Source organism: Camelus ferus, chromosome 11, assembly GCF_009834535.1.
Source record: "Camelus ferus isolate YT-003-E chromosome 11, BCGSAC_Cfer_1.0, whole genome shotgun sequence".
Lineage (NCBI taxonomy): Eukaryota > Metazoa > Chordata > Mammalia > Artiodactyla > Camelidae > Camelus > Camelus ferus.
The window spans coordinates 65,037,217-65,054,180 of NC_045706.1; the positions used below are offsets into that span (position 1 = coordinate 65,037,217).

Sequence of the window (16,964 nt, forward strand, 5' to 3'; positions counted from 1 at the left end):
TTTCTTGTCCTTCCCCCCGCCCCCCACTGCTTTTTATTCCTGAGAGAATCGTTAATATTGTCAGGTATTATTCTTTTATTGTATTAATGGGATCTATTTCCCAGTAGTTAAAAAAGTGAAATTGACATGCAGGTTCCCTCTCCTAGACAGCTCTGTGTCTTAAATTTGCACACTGGCTGCACAGAGAACTCAGCTGTAATCCAACACCTTTGGGGAGCCCCCGAAAGGCTCTCGCTGTTTAGGGAACTATCCCAGGCGCCCCAAACTTCCCACATGCAGTAAGGCTGTACTCTCAGCCAATCCCGAACCGCTAGTCGCGGAGACGCAAGGGAAACATAATTCTGACGTTCAGCACTGACAGTCTGGCCCTGCGCGTGGGTCATCTGCGCATGCCTAGTGCCGCCTTCTGTCTCTGTGTACTTCCGCCTTTTACTTGTGTTTCCCTCAGGTCCTGAGTGGGAAGCGGTTCCGGGGCTGCCGAGTCAATGAGCTCTTCTGGGGCCAGTGTCACACCACGAGGGAGCGGCAGGTGAGCCTGGGAGGGTTGAAGGAGGGCCGATGGGGGCCCGCGCTGCTCGGGGGGGGGTGGGGCGGAAGGGAGAAGGTCGGTACCCCGTGGTGGGGAGGAGCTCTGCGGGCTCCCGGGACGCGGAGAGGGGGCGTCTCCGTCAGGGAAAGGGGCCGAAGTCCCCACGTGACTGGCCCCTCAGCTGAGCCGGCGCCGCTGTCTGGTCTGGGAGGTCCCCTTTGAGGCCGCAGGAGGAAGGTATAATGCGCATGCGTGACGGGTGGACTGAGACAGCGGCGAGGGGGCGGTGCAGGGGGGAGGACCTGTGCGCGGGAGTGATGGGTGGTTGTGGGGCGGGTGGTCTGGGAAGAAGAGGCTCCAGCCGGGGTTGATTCAGTTATCTCAGCCCGGTGGATAGACTTTATTCCTTTGATTCTCCATTTATCGTTGTTGGATTCCGAACTGCTCTCCACCCTTGTCCATCACTTCATCTTGATATATGTTGTTACTCTGTCCTACTTGCCCTAGCAATCAGGAAAGATCAAGAATTACCTGTTTTTGACTCATTCGATAGAATTTTTTTTCTTTATTTTTGTTTCTGAAGATTTGTGCCTTGTTCATGATCAGTTTGTTAGTGTCGAAGACTGAAAGTCACATCTGGTTCCAAGCCAGAATTTACTTTTTCATGCAACTAGAAGCAAGTTTCTTATAAAAGTTCTTTTGAGAAACGACAACAAAGATAAAACATGGATCTTTCTTGAAAGCAGTGCTTTTTATAATTTTCTGTGGAGTCACTAGTCAAAGGTTTAGTAACAGTAGTAGGGATATTGATAAACAGTTTAGTCCTGAGTATTTTTTAGAATAGGTTTGGTGAAGTGTTAATGTTCCTTCATTATATAGTTACTTGTTTTAACCAACTTTATCACTTAAAAGTTTTTTGTGAACACCAAGGGAGATTTTAAACTGTTTAAAAAAAATTCTTTGGAAGCAAATATTTGACTCTGAAAAATTTTATGCCCAAGAGCTACATGGTTATATTAGTCATATTATATAGGTGGTCTTTCACCAGATATCTCCCTGTCTCTTCTGAAGGTCAAACAGACTTTTATATTTTTCCTTATCTACTGGTGTGTTTAGCTTTATAGGGAAGGAGAATTCAGGAGCTTCCAGGCAGGCCAGATCTTTCATGACCCCACTCCTTGTCTTCTAACCCAGCATATCTTCAATGTTGTCTACATTTTTCCAAGAACAAAAGAAAATGAATAAATCCCAGGTAAGTCTGTTCATTCATTCCTTTATTTAACAATGGACTTTGTGAGATCTGTAAGAGTCCAGATGTTAAGATGGGAAATTAGTAAAAGATAAAAATTGAACTTCATAGAAAATATAAAGTAACAGATCAATAGCAAGGTTGAATTGGCTTATAGATATATACTGATCATTATGTAGAGTTTGTAAGTTGACCTGCACATATCATTACATAATATAGGGTTTCTAAGTAGACCTGTAAATATGTTTCTGATGTTTTTGATAACCATGATGGAAAGGGAGACACTATATTTTGGATACAGATTCCTTTCAAGACAGAAGGACTTACTGGAAGATATCCTTTTTGGTGTTAACATAGGGAAACATAGGGAGTGATTTTTCAGAGACAGCCCTGAAATGAATCCCTCAAACCATTCCTTAACTGTGAGTAAAAGGGCCTAGGAGATGGTTCAAATAGGCAATTTTATGATGGTCTTATTTAATTCTGGTATAAAACCTAGTATGTTTAGAGGGGTAAATGGCTGGCATGCCTATTACAAAACTATTTTATCTTAGCCAAACTGTGCTTACTAATCCTGTAGCAAGTAGTTCAAAGTTAAATTCTCTGGTAAATGTTTCTTAGCTTCTCAGTCATATTTCATCCTATAGCATTCTGTTTTGGTTCTTCCCCTCTACTCTTCAGAATCTATCCAGGTAGAGGTCACCAATGACTTAATTGTTGCCTTCCTTGAACAGCTGTTACATTATTGTACTGATTACTCTCTCCTGTAAAGCCTCCTTTGTCTACTTCTGATGGCTTTTTCTCAGTGTTTTCCTTATTGGTCCCCAGAGTTTAGTTCCTAGTTTAGTTCCAAGTTCTCCTAGTCTTATCATTTTATCCCTGTATGTACACTAAAAAAAAAATGTAGATAGATGAACAATATTGTTCATTGTTTTGAATGTTTTTTTAAAAAATATGTAAATTCTGATGTATATATGATACACATTTCCCCCCAATGCATCAGTTATTTGAGATTATCCATATGTAGTTTATTCCTTTTAATGCTGTGTATTCCCATCCTAAATATATATTTTATTGGTAGACACTTAGGTAATTTCCATTTTTCAGTAGCATAAACAGTGCTGCTGTGAATATCCTTGTCATTCTGTCTGTACAAGTACAAGTGTATCTTCAGACCCTAGAGCAGTGCTTTTCCAAGTGAGGTTCTTTGACCAGAAGCAGTAGCATCACGTGGAAACTTGTTTGAAATGCAGATTCTCATGCCCTATCTCAAACCTACTACTGAAAGAGGAATTCAGGGGTGAGGCTCAACAATCTGTGTGTGCTGATACCCACTAAATTTAAGAATCACTGCTCTGGAGTTCTATGAATAATATTTTTGAGTTATAGGATATGAGGAGTTCTGATATTTCTAGGTCCATTGTTGTTCATTAGAAGACTACTTTTCATCCCTTCTCTCCGGATACAAAAATTATTTCTAGAGTAATGGATGAAGAACTTTAATCTTGTGACTCATTATTGAGATTTTGCAACTTTCATAAATTTACGCCTTTTGAGGTGGTTTTCTTCTGAGTTTTGCAGGCATTCCTTATGTATTTTAAATGGGAATCTTTTTTTTTTATAAGTTGTTACTAATTATCTTTTCTCATTATACATCTGTCTTTTAATGGTATATTTCCTGAAACATTATATTGTGATACAACCCTTTTGTGCCTTCTATTTTTCATTCTTGTTTTCCTTACCCCAGGGACCTAATGAATTTTTTTGTATTTTGTCTCAAAATACCAAACTTAAAAAAAATTTTTTTTAGTACCTTAATCCATCTGGAATTAAAACAGTCTATAATGTGATCAAAGGATCTAATTTTATTTTGTCCATCTGTAAAAAAAATAAGGAGCACGATAAAAGGGTAACACTTCCTGACAAAGGACTAACAGAATAGGTGGGAGTAAGGAAAGCCCGCCATGCTCCATTTTATGCATGCTGCTGGCTTGGACTGGGTAGATTTTGTCATGTTCACCAAGTATCCATTGAGTCTTATTGCATTAAAAATGAGTTTAATTTTGCCAAATGCCTTCTTAACATTCTTTGGGAGATATTTCCACATTTCTTAATAACAAATTTTTGTGTTCTGAAACAAGCCCCACTTGTTAGTCTTTTAATGATTTGCATAATTCTTTTTTTTTTTTAGTGCTTTCAAACTTTTTTTTAACATTTTTTATTGATTTATAATCATTTTACAATGTTGTGTCAAATTCCAGTGTTCAGCACAATTTTTCAGTCATTCATGGACATATACACACTCATTGTCACATTTTTTTCTCTGTGAGTTATCATAACATTTTGTGTATATTTCCCTGTGCTATACAGTGTAATCTTGTTTATTCTACAATTTTGAAATCCCATTCTATCCCTTCCCACCCTCCACCCCCCTGGCAACCACAAGTCTGTATTCTCTGTCTATGAGTCTATTTCTGTCCTGTATTTATCCTTTGTTTTTGTTTGTTTGTTTGTTTGTTTTTGTTTTTGTTTTTTAGATTCCACATATGAGCGATCTCATATGGTATTTTTCTTTCTCTTTCTGGCTTACTTCACTTAGAAAGACATTCTCCAGGAGCCATAAAAACCAACAACATAATGCCATTTGCAGCAACATGGATGATCCTGCATAATTCTTTTGTCAGTATTTTTTTCCATAAACTTATCCATAGTATTATCATTTAAAAATGTTTTATCTGTTGCTTTTTATTTCTAACCGTTTTTCATTTGTGCCCTTCTTTGGACTGATTTTTATCGCAGATGTGTATTTATCAGTCTTTCAAGGAACCAGCTTTTGGTTTCATTGATATTCCCTATAATTTTCATTAACATCTACTTTTACCTTTACTCCTTCCTTCAAATATTTTTGTTTATAGGCTGGTTTTTTTTTTTCCAACTTTTTTGTTGAAATTGAGTTTATTTTAAAGCTTTGACGTATATGCATTTAAGGATATAATTTCCCTCTGTGTACCACTTTGGCTGCAGAATCCAAGTATCAACATGTAGTGCTTTTTTTTTTTTTCTATGCAGGCTTCTGTTTCCATTCTGATGTCTTCTTGGATCAACAAATTTAAATGTATTTTAACTTTTTATAAATCATTTCTAATGAGTAGTAGATTTATAGAAAAGTCCACAAATCTTAAGTATAGAACTCAATTAATTATTGCAAATCCAGTGCCTATGTAACTAACACATAGGTCAAAATGAACATTACTAGCCCTCCTGAAGTTTCCCTTGTGCCCCTCTCACCATCCCTATTACTTCCCTGCTGATTCGTTTACATATAATCTGTGGCTTTAGTGGTAGAATTGATTAGTGAAGTGACAGAGACCACTGGGCCCTCAAAGCCTAAGATATTTACTCTCTGACTCTTTACATAAAAAAGTTGGCCAATTCCTAGGTTAATTTATTAAGTTTGTTAGTGTTTGTGTTATTTGTGTCCTGTTTAAAATTGATTTTCCTACTCCAAGTTCATAAAATCTCCTTTGTAATTTTAAAAATATTTATTATTTTGGCTTTCACATGTGTGCCTACTTTAATGGAACTGATGTTCATTTTTGTATGTGGTAGACATCAGGTTACTTTTTTCCCATATAATTTATCTAGAATCATTTTTGAAAAATGATCTAACCCACTGTTTTCTGTGTGATGTATGTCATCATAATGTATACATCTGTGTCTTGGTTTTTTTTGGACTCTAGTCTGTTCCTTTGCTTTGTCTCACCTTATGCCAGTACCACATTTGATGAAAGGTCTTTACGTTTAGTACTGTACATCCTTCTACATTTCTTCTTCTTCAGCAGGATCCTGGCTCTTATTGACACTTCTCATTTGCATATATATATTGTTAGGATTCACAAAATAACCTGCTGGGACTTTCTTTGGAGTTGAATCGAATCTATAAATAAATTTGGGAAAAACTGGGTCAAGATGGCGGAGTGGTAGGACCACAAGCTCACCTCTCCTCATGACTACAACAAATCCACAACTGAATGCTAAACAACCATCGAAAAAAAAGACTGGAACCTAGCAAAAAAAGATCTTCTGTGACTGGAAACATAAAGAAGGAACCACAACAAGATGGTAGGAGGGGCGTGCTTGTGATATAATGGGGCCCCATACCCTCCAGGTGGGCGACCCACAAACTGAAGATTTGCTAAGTTGCAGAGGCCCTCCCACAGGAGTGACAGCTCTAAGCCCTACATCAGGCTTCCCAACTCAGGTTCCAGCATTGGGAAGAGAAAGAGACCCCAGGACATCTGGTTTTGAAGGCCAGTGGGGCTTGGGAGCCCCACAGGACTGGTGGAAAAGGAGACTCCATTCATTTGGGAAGCTTACATGGAAACTTGTGTGCACCAGCTCCAAGGGAAGAGGCAGTGATTTCATAAGAACCTGGGCCAGGCCTGCCTGCTAAATTTGGAGGGTCTTCTGGGAATGTGTGGGATGGCTGTGGCTCGCCCAAGGGACATAAAAGCTTGTGGAGGACATTCTGGGAGTGTTCATCTGCATGAGATTTCCTCGAGGCTGACATCTTGATGGGATCATTAGCACCAAGACTTAGCCCCACTCAACAGCCTATAGGGAAGCCTCAGGCCAAACAACATACAGGGTAGGAACACATCAGCAGAATTCCTAAGCCACAAAGGCCTCTAGACACAGCTGTACCCACCAGAGGTCCAGGACCAAGCCTCACCCAGCAGTGGGCAGGCACTGGCCCCTCCTGCCAGGAAACCTGCATAAGCCTCTAGTTCAGTCTTATCCACCAGGGGCAGATACTAGAAACAAGAAAACAATAATCCCAAAGCCTGTGGAAGGAATCCACAAACATATAGAAAGGTGGATGATATGAGGCAGCAAAGGAATATCTCCCAGGCCAAAGCACAAGCTAAAATCCCAGAAGAAATAAGTGAAGAGGAGATAAGCAATTTATCTGAGAAAGAGTTTAAAGTAATGATGGTGAAGATGTTCAGAGAACTCAAGAGGAGTATAGATGCACAGAGCGAAGTTTTTAGCAAAGAGTTGGAAAATATAAAGACTACCCAAACAGCGTTGAAGAACAAAATCACTGAAATGAATAACACACTAGAAGGAATCAATAGTAGACTAAATGAGGCAGAACGGATCAGTGAGCTATAAGACAGATTAGTGGAAATCACTACTTCAGAACAGTAAACAGAAAAAAGAATAAAAAGGAATGAGGATGGTTTAAGAGAACTCTGGGACAACATGAAGCACTCTAATATTTGCATTACAGGGGTCCCAGAAAGAGAAGAGAGATAGAAAGGACCTGAGAAAATTTTTGGAGAGATAATCACTGAAAACTTCCCCAACTTGGGAAAGGAAACAGTCACCCAAGTCCAGGAAGCACAGAGAGTACCACACAGGATCAACCCAAAGAGGACCACACCAAGGCAAATAGTCATCAAATTGACAACAATTAAGGATAAGGAGAAAATATTAAAATTAGCAAGAGAAAAGCAACAAATAACATACAAGGGAACTCCCATAAGTTTATCAGCTGATTTTTCAGCAGAAACTCTATACAGGCCAGAAGGGGGTGGCACGATATATTTAAAGTGATGCAAGGGGGAAACTTACAACCAAGAATACTCTATCCAGCAAGGCTCTCATTCAGACTTGATGGAGAAATCAAAAACTTCACAGATAAACAAAAGCTAAAAGATCTCAGCACCACCAAACCAGCTTTACAACAAATGTTAAAGGACCTTCTCTAGTCATCAAACTAAGAAAAGAGAACAAAAAGAAGAAAGAGAAAAAAAAAAAAACGACCTACAAAAGATTGCTTTGGCTGTTCGGGGTCTTTTGTGGTTCCTTATAAATTTTGGAATTGTTTGTTCTAGTTCTGTGAGGAATGTCGTGAGTATTTTGACGGGGGTTGTGTTGGATCTGTGGATTGCTTTGGGTAGTGTGGCCATTTTGATAGTGTTGATTCTTCCAATCCAAGAGCACAAGAAATCTTTCCATTTTTTGGTGTCATTTTGGCTTTCGGAGTATAGGTAACCTCCTTGGTTAAGTTTATTTGTAGGTATTTTGTTGTTTTTGATGTAATGGAAATGTTTATGCCGGTTATAAAATTCTGGGTTTTGAAGTGAAAATAATAGTGAAGGAAAGGCTGCAAATGGCAAAGTATCCTTCTTTCTTATGGGTGAGTTGTATTCCATTACATATATGTATGCTGTGTCCTCATTATCTGTTCAACTACTGATGTGCACTTAGGATGCTTCCATATCTTGGCAATTATAAATAATGTTGCTGTTAATAGCAAGGTGTGTGTATCTTTTTTAATTAATTTTTATAAAAATAAATAAACCTAATTACCTTCCCCCTAAAAATACTAAATAAATTTTAAAAAAAAGAAAGAAAAGAAATCTTCGTTAGGACATATTCAAGCTGCTGCACAAATCTTGGAGTGCCTTCTTGTTTTAGACAGGCGGGAAAATCTTATTTAGACAGCAGTTTGTTGAGTTATCTGTTACTTTCAAGCAGACTCAATCCTAACATAATAAATGTTGAACATCTGTAATATATCAAGACAGGTAAGGGGCTGATTATCGGGGTGGCAAATTTGAAGAGCAATAGGTGATGGGAACTGGAAAAATGACAGACACAGAAACTGTCTAAAAGCTCTTGGGGAGATGATGAAAGTATATTTATCTCCCACCTGGTGACTTTAATCCATTCCAGAAAATTCCGCTTCTAAGGGAAAAGCTGATAAATGGAAAAAACATGTATTTCCATTAACTTTAATAGGAAAAAAATAGGTGTTCAACTCCAACCCAAGACACCTAAGTATTTTAACAGAAAAAATATAGCAGTGGAATAATGCAAACAAAAATCATATAAGCAATAAATAAATAATTTTAAATTGAGTCTATGGCTTCTACATGGAAAGGTATAAGGACTAATGTACTGACCAAGAAGATAAGATTTAATACTAGGTGGGGGGTGGCAGAGGAAAGATGCAAATCATTCTTTAAAGGTTATATTGTATTTCTGCACTTTTCTTTACCAGTTTTTAAAGATGAAAGTTTCTCTTGAACCAACATAAAAATAAAGTTATGACACATACAAAACACCTTGAGGGAAAATTAGACTAAACATCAGAACACTTTGAAACACGTGGGGAAAGTGTACACGCACGAGACAGAAGAGACGGATTCAGAAGAAAACATGTAATCTCCAAACTGCAAAATTCAAATTTGTTCTACATCATAAATTTTAACTAGAAAAGTAGAATAAATTGGGAGATTGTCTTCATCTGAAACTATAATGTCAAGATATCACTTTATATTGTGTACTTAATTACTGTGTATTAAAAGGCACTGAACAATTATTTAAAAATTGGGGAAAATTGCTTATTTTTTAATACTGAATCTTCTAATCCACAAGTGTGGTTTGTTTCCTACATTTATATACTTACTAATTTTAAAAGATTTTTTGTGTCGAGTTCTTGCGTATCTATTGATGTGTTTGTATGTAGTTACTCATTTAATATTTAATATTGATTTACTTCCATGTATTTTATTGTTTTTGTTAATATACACATATCCATAATTGCATTTTTTATTACTTGTTGCTGATGTTATTTTTTATATATTGACCTTGTGTCTAACAATTTTTCTATAGTTATTTATTACATCAAATAATACATCTGTACATTATTTGGATTTTCTACATGTACAAATAGAGGGGAATGGGAATGATGACATGCCTATTTATTTTTTTCAGTTATTGTTGGGTATATAATTAGGAGGGGAACTACTACAAATAGCTTTAGTAGGAATTCTCAAATGTTTTTCCAAAGTGTTTATATATATTTACTTATATTCCCACTGGTAAGATAGGAAGGTTCCAGTTGCTTTATATTCTTGCCAGTATCTCCATTTGGTGTTTTCTAACTTTTCATTTTAGACATCTAAGTATGTATAATGGTTTGTTATAGTGATTATCAAGTGAGAATAGCCTAGGGTGTAGGTATGAGATGGAGCATGAGGGAACTTCTGGATTTAAGATTTGTTTTTTGACCTGGATGCTGGTTATCTGGGTGTGCTCACTGTGTAAAAATTCACTGAGCCATCTGTACACTTAAGTACACTTGTGCATTGTTTTTGTCTATATGTTATACTTCAATCAAAATGACAAATATCACAAAGAAAGAGGTGATAATGACAAATTACATTATCTGAGGAAATCTCAAAGATATCATTAAGCTAAAACAAGGAGTCAGAATACAATTACTTGTTTTACACATGGGGATCAGATTTCTTCTCCATGTGTCATTTAATTTTCTTATATTTTACACTGTTTCAAACTTAAAGAAAGTGATTGACCTCAATTTTTTTAACTTTATTGAAGATAATCAACAAATATAATTGTACGTATTTTAAGTGTGCAATGTGATAATATGACACACATACATTGTAGAATGATTACCAAGATCAAGGTGATTGACACATACATCACCTCACATGGTTAACTGTTTGTTGTTTGTTTTTTTTTTTGGATGGTGAGAATGCTTAAGACCTGTTCTCAGCAACTTTCAAATTTACAGTGCTGTATAGTTATAGTCAGCATACTGCACATTAGATCCTCCAAAGTTATTCTTATAACTGAAAATTTATGTCTTTTGACTTAACATCATTCCACTTGCCTGCTTCCCCAGCCCTTGGCAACACCTAGCAACCCCCATTTCATTCTGTATGATTGAAATTGGCTTTTATTGATTTTATTGTTGTTATTTTTAGATTCCACATATAAGTGATACCTTATACTATTTGTCTTTCATTGTCTGACTTTCTTCACTTAGTATAATGCTCTCAAGATCCATCCACATTGTTGCCAAAGGCAGGATTTCCTTTTTTATGGCTGAATAGTATTCCATTGTGTGTATCCATTACATTTTCCTTAGTCATTCATCTGTTGTTGGATCTCTTAGGCTATTTCCATGTCTTGGCTATTGTAAATAATGCTGCAGTGAATGTGAGGGTGCAGATTTCTTTTTGGGATAGTGATTTTGCTTCTTTTGGATGTATACCCGGAAGTGGAATTGCTGGATTGTATAGTAGTTCTATTTTAAATTTTTTGAGGAGCCTCCATAGTGTTTTCCATAGTGGCTGCACCAGTTTACATTCCTACCAACAGTGCACAAGTCTTCCCTTTTCTCTACATCCTTGCCGGCATTTGTTATCTCTTGCCTTTTTGATAATAGCTGTTTTCACAGGCGTGAGGTGGTATCTTTGATTTGCATTTGATAACTAGTGATGTTGAGCACCTTCTCATTTACCTGTTGGCCATTTGCATTTCTTTGGGAAAATGTTTATTGGGGTCCTTTGCCCCCCTTCTTAAATCAGATTACTTGCATTTTTGCTTTTAAGTGGTATGAGTTCTTTATTTATTTTGGATACTAACCATTGTCAGGAACATGTTTTGTGAATATTTTCTTACTTTCTCTAGGTTGCCTTTTCAATTTATTGATTGTTTCCTTTACTGTGCCAAAGCTCTTAAGTTTGATGCAGTCCTGCTTGTTTATTTTAGCTTTTGCAGCCTGTGCTCTTGATGTCTTATCCAAGAAATCATTGCCAAGAACCGTGTCAAGGAGCTTCTTCCCTATGTTTTCTTCTAGGGTTTTTATGATGTCAGGTCTTATGTTTAAGTCTTTGATCCATTTCAAGTTAATTATTGTGAGTGGTGCAAGATCAGGGTCCAGTTTTAGCCTTTTGTATGTAGATATTCAGTTTTCCCAGCACCGGTTACTGAAGACACTGTCCTTTTCCCTTTGTGTGTTACTGGCACCCTTTCAAAAATCTATTGACAACCATGTAAGTGTGGGTTTATGTCTAGCTCTCTGTTCCACTTGACCACAACTATTTTTATCACAGATAAGTCTCCCTTTCATTGCAGCTAGTATTCACTGTAACATAACTTAATTGGTCCTTTATTCATTTATTCAGTAACCATTTATTAATATTTATTATGTGTCCTGTTGTGTACCAGAAGCTGAGGACTCTAAGAAGAATGAGATATATATAGCTCCTTATAAGGAGAAACTCTTAAAATTGTATAAATTGAAACAAACACTTAATTTAGATATTATTACAAGTCTTACAATAGAGATATAAACAAAATCCTGTTTTGTTTTTCTTAGGATTTTTTTCTCATCAAAAAAGAAGCAAAAGTGGGATTTTTAAGCTTAAGATAACTTTTACATTGGGTGATTTAACCTGTTTTCATTTATTGTTTGATTTTAATCCCTCCATCCCACAGTATGTTTATTTGCAGTACTTTTTCTTCTTGATTGTTCATTAGTGTTTTATTGGTTTATTTTGTTTAGTTTTTTTTTTTTTGACACCGAGTTAGTCAGCTTACTATGCAATGTTCTGTCTTAACATAGAATCCCTAAATTTACTTTTTTCTCATGTCCATGAACTTATGAGTAAGCTGTGGCTCTGTTACATGTACTCTTCATGCTGGGGTCGAGGATGAAGGATGTGTCTCTGAGAACTTCTACTGGAAGTGACACATTTCACTTGTACCACATTTCATTGACCAAAGCAAGTCATATGGCCCAACTTAATGACAGACGGCAGGAATTATAATCCTCCTGTAAGGATAGACTAGTGGGAAGGGGCCTAATTGAGAGTTGAAGCAATATTTTGTCACTGATACAATTTACCAAATGACTTTTGATGAATGCTTTTAAAATTTATTCCTTCTAGTAGCTCAGTGTCCTGTTTTTATTCTGATACTAATTAATTATCATTTAATTTTAAGTGCAGGTTCAAGCTTATAATTTTCTATCACAATATAAAAGGATTTTTATTATTACTGTAACTCTACCCTAACTTCACATTTACTTCAGTCATTTTCCACTATCCTGTATTTTGTGAAAGTCGTCTGCAGTGTTTTGTTTTCTTAATGAAGAATATTTTTAATCTTTTTTTTAACAGTTTCATTAGAAATCAGAGCTACTTTATCAGAAATTACTTGTATTGTGTGTATCTTTTTTGAATGGTGAGTTCTTAACTATGAGCCTGGATACTACGTTAACTAAATTTTCCAAATTAGCTAATGCAGCCCTACAACAGCTTTATGTTGTAGGCATTGTTAATAAACAATCTAATTCGAGTTTATATATATCCAGGATGTATACAGAACAGTTCATTTGAAGAATATGAGATTTGATGGTTGGCAAATTTGAGATCTCTTGAGTCTGAGTCTACTGGAAGTTGCATGTTCTGAATGAAGTAGAATCTGCCAAGTTGGTACTTGAAATGTGAGAACTCCTTGCTAGATAGGCTACTGGAAGTTTTCTCCATTGGTCATTAGGGGCCTACTACTTTTGAAAATGGCACAAAAAGATTTTTGCATTCTGTTGCTTATTTCATCATCTTTCTCCGCCTTACCTCTTCATAAACTTATCTTACTTCTCATCAGTGTACTGTCCCTCTTTCGTAGTTAAGGAACCTCAGCCTTGGTACTCACAATATGTAGCTGTAGCAACAGATATAAAGATTTTATTTACATGTTCTTTATTAGCAACTTGAGAAAATGTCACAATTTCAAACCTTTCCTTTCAGAAGCTATAAATTATTGCAAACCCCTACAGCTGCAGGCTGTCAGTTTACCGGCAGCTAGTTCTTGCTACTTTTATAAATTCATTCACTAGTTCACTTGTGCCATTTTCCTCCTTCTTTTGGATTCTGGCTTTTAAATTTTGTGGGTTTTTTTTGCTATATCATAATACAGTGAAGTATGTAAGGTACATTCATTGTAGGTATTTTGCTCCCTTTTAAAATTTTTAACGCATACGTACATCCTGGTAGATACCAACTAGGTCAAGATATTTAATATGTCCACCACCCCTTTATGGTTCCTTTATGAGTTTTCCAGTCTTTAACAGCAACCTCCCTTCCCCATGTGACACTTTTCTATCATTTTTCATTAATCTTGCCTGTTATTGAAACTCTATGTGTAGAATTAGTGTGTACACCTTTATATGAGGCTTTTTCCATTCAATATATATGTTAGATTTACCAGTAGTTTATTCCATGTGTTGCTGCATAGTATTCCACTACATGAAATTACTATAATTTACTTATCTGCTCTCCTTTTGATAAGCATTTTTTTCTTTTTGGATCTAGAAGCTTTTTAGTTGTACAGTTGTATATTTGTTTAGTTTTTACTCTAGATACTACAATTTGCATTTGTGATGTTGTTTATATATATAATGTATATTTTGGTTTTCCTCCAGGGTTCCTGGCACTTAACTCCTAAAACTCTAATAATATCCTAAGTGATAAGTGCTATAGGGGCATCTGTTGTAATATTTAGCTTTTATTCCCAGTTCCTGAAGTACCTCCAGAGCAATCAAGATGGAATTGTTGTCTTTTTGTTATTTATGACAAGCCCCTTTAGACCACACCTGAGTTTATGCTAATGAGGTGACGTTGGGACTGCCCCTAAGAGTGAGGCACCTGGTATCAGGAGAACCAACCATGTGACTTAGCCCCACCTCCCAACCTCCAAGGAGGGGTGAGGGGCTGGAGGCTGAATTCCTCACCTATGGCTTAGGGATTTAATCAGTCATGCCTGCATAATGAAACCTTTATAATCCCTGGACTTACAGGATCCAGAAAGCCTCCAGGTTGTTGACACATTAGAGGTACTGGGAGGGTAGTGAGCTCAGAGAGGGCGTGAAAGTTCTGTACCCCTTTCCCCATCCTTGCCCTGTATGTCATGTTCCTGAGTTCTATTCTTTTATAATAAACCATTAATCTAGTAAGTAGTTCCCTAAATTCTAGGAGCCTCCATATCAAATTATTGACCCCAAAGAGGAGGAGGGTGTGGGAAGCCTGATTTCTGTCCAACAGTCAGATCCACAGGTGACAATCTGGACTTGCAATTGGTGTCTGATCAGAGTGGGAGTGGTGTTATGGGACTTAAGCCTGGGATCTGACGCTATAGTGTCAGAATTGAGTTAATTGCTTGGTGTGGGAAGAACTCCCACAAATTTGTGACCAGAATACAGTGTGAGTAGAGTAAAATAGAAGAATTGAGTTTTTCCTCTATAGAATTCTTAAGTTTGTCTGTTTTAAATTAGTGCTTTACCACTTTACAGATAATACAAGAATCTTAAAACTACTTAATTACCCTTTTGCTGTTGTTTTGATATATTTTACTTTTGTGTGTGTCACAGGTTCGAAAATGTGTTACTTGTTGCTCTAAGTTCCATTTTCAATTTTCTCCCTTCCTGCAGTTTTGTGCTTCCATCAGGTGTCATTTTGTAACTATAGTATTTTTTTGTCTGTACTGTTGATAATTTTTCAGCCTTTATTTGGAAAATATATTCATTTCAGAAGAATATTTTTGCTGATTTGGAAATTTCTGGTGGCATTTTTCCTAGCTCTTTAAAATGACTTTCCATTTTGATTTTCTCATTTATGCAAATTTCCTATTCAAATTTTTATGCAGTGCCTTCTCACCTTCATAGTTTCTATTGAAGTGTTTGCTGTCAGTTTTGTTATCAAGATGGCCTGCCTTTTCCCCTCTGATTAATTTATAAAATTTCTGTATTAGGGTTGGGACTTCTTTGTCAGACATATGTATTCCAAATGTTTTCTCCCACTCTGTGTGTTGCATTTTTATTCTCTTTGTCTTTTGATAAGGATAGGTTCTTAATATTATAGTATTATTAATATAATTTGTGTGCTGTTTAAGAAATCTTTGCCTGTCTTGAGGTCATAAAGGTATGACCACTATGGCATTTTCTAAAATTTTTATTATTTTACTTTTCAAATTTAGATCTATATATCATCTAAAACAGGTTTCTGTTTACACTGAAGATAATAATAAATGCTTATTATAATTAAACTAGCACCATTTATTGAAGTGATTATCCTTCTGTTACCCTTGTCATAAATCGAGTGACATATACATATGGGTCTGTTTGGGGACTTTTCTTCCATTCTGTTGATAGATCTGAAAATTTTTATGCTTGTATCACAATTGTGGTACATTGGTAATTAGACTTGATATATGATATTTCTTCTGGCTTACTTGTTTTCTTCAGGATTGTTTTGTCTTTTCTTACCCTTTGCATTTTCACATATTTTAGATTTAGCTTCTCTGGGATTTTGTTTGTTATTGCTATGAATTTGTATGTCAGGATGGAGAGAATTGATACTGTTATAATATTGAGCTTGCCTATCCTGGAATTTGTTGTATCCCTCCATTTATTCGGGTCTTCTTATTTTTCCTTCATTATGTTTTGTAGTTTCCTTTGTAAGAGATTTTCATATTTTTCATTCTATCATTAGTTGTACCTTTAAAAATTTTAATTTTCTGAAACTTGTTATATTGAACTTGTATCCAGTTTCTAAAACTTTTATTTTGGATACTTTTGTTTGGATTTTCTGTGTATATGATTGCTTTGCTATATTACTCTAAGAACTTTGAAAAAATGTTGAATGAAATTGGAGATAGCAGGCTTCCTTATCTTTATCCTAGTTTTAAGTTGAACACTTTCCATATTTCACTATTAAGTGTGAAATTTGCTGGAGGTATTTGTAAAAATCCTTTATCACACTGGGGAAATTCCTTTCTATTTCCAGTTTGCCAGGAGATTTTTTTTTAATCATGCTTTGCTGTTATCTTCTGAGTTAGTCATGTCATCATCTCTTAGTTTTTAAAACTGTTCTTTCCTATATTTATATTGCCACCTTTCAGAAGAGTCATTGATAATCTTCATGACTTAATTTTTCTCTGTAAGCTAGTTAAGAAGTGATTTTTTCCTCAGCTTTCATTCTTGGTTATTTTCACTCTCAGTGTTCTGAAAGCCTTCTGATTCATTTTCAATGACTTCAAACACTGCTGAACTATTAATGTCTATAAATCCTTATTTTCACACTAGACCTCAGTGTTATGCTTCAAATTTATTATAGTTAAGACATATCTTGCTAAAATACAGTGCCAAATCTATTTTCTCCTCATGTTCCTGGCTAACTTTGCAACTCTGGTATCTGTACAGCTATTCATGCATATACCCTATGAAAACACATCCTTTTGGCCAGTGAATTGGTGACCACATTCTGTTGCTGTCTGTTTCCTTTTATCAGTGCCCTGTTTGCA

The 16,964-nt window shown here is 36.1% G+C and overlaps 1 protein-coding gene across 1 annotated transcript in view; it reads left to right on the forward strand.

Moving 5' to 3' along the window:
- Nucleotides 1-276: 276 nt before the first annotated feature.
- The window catches only part of ZNF33B (zinc finger protein 33B), a 43,079-nt gene continuing 26,391 nt past the window's right edge, over nucleotides 277-16,964 (forward strand). Inside the window, exons 1-2 of the mRNA XM_032491788.1 lie at nucleotides 277-529; nucleotides 1,646-1,781. Of these exons, the coding sequence (XP_032347679.1) occupies nucleotides 1,734-1,781 (48 nt within the window). The 5' untranslated portion in view covers nucleotides 277-529; nucleotides 1,646-1,733. The remainder of the gene's footprint in view (nucleotides 530-1,645; nucleotides 1,782-16,964) is intronic.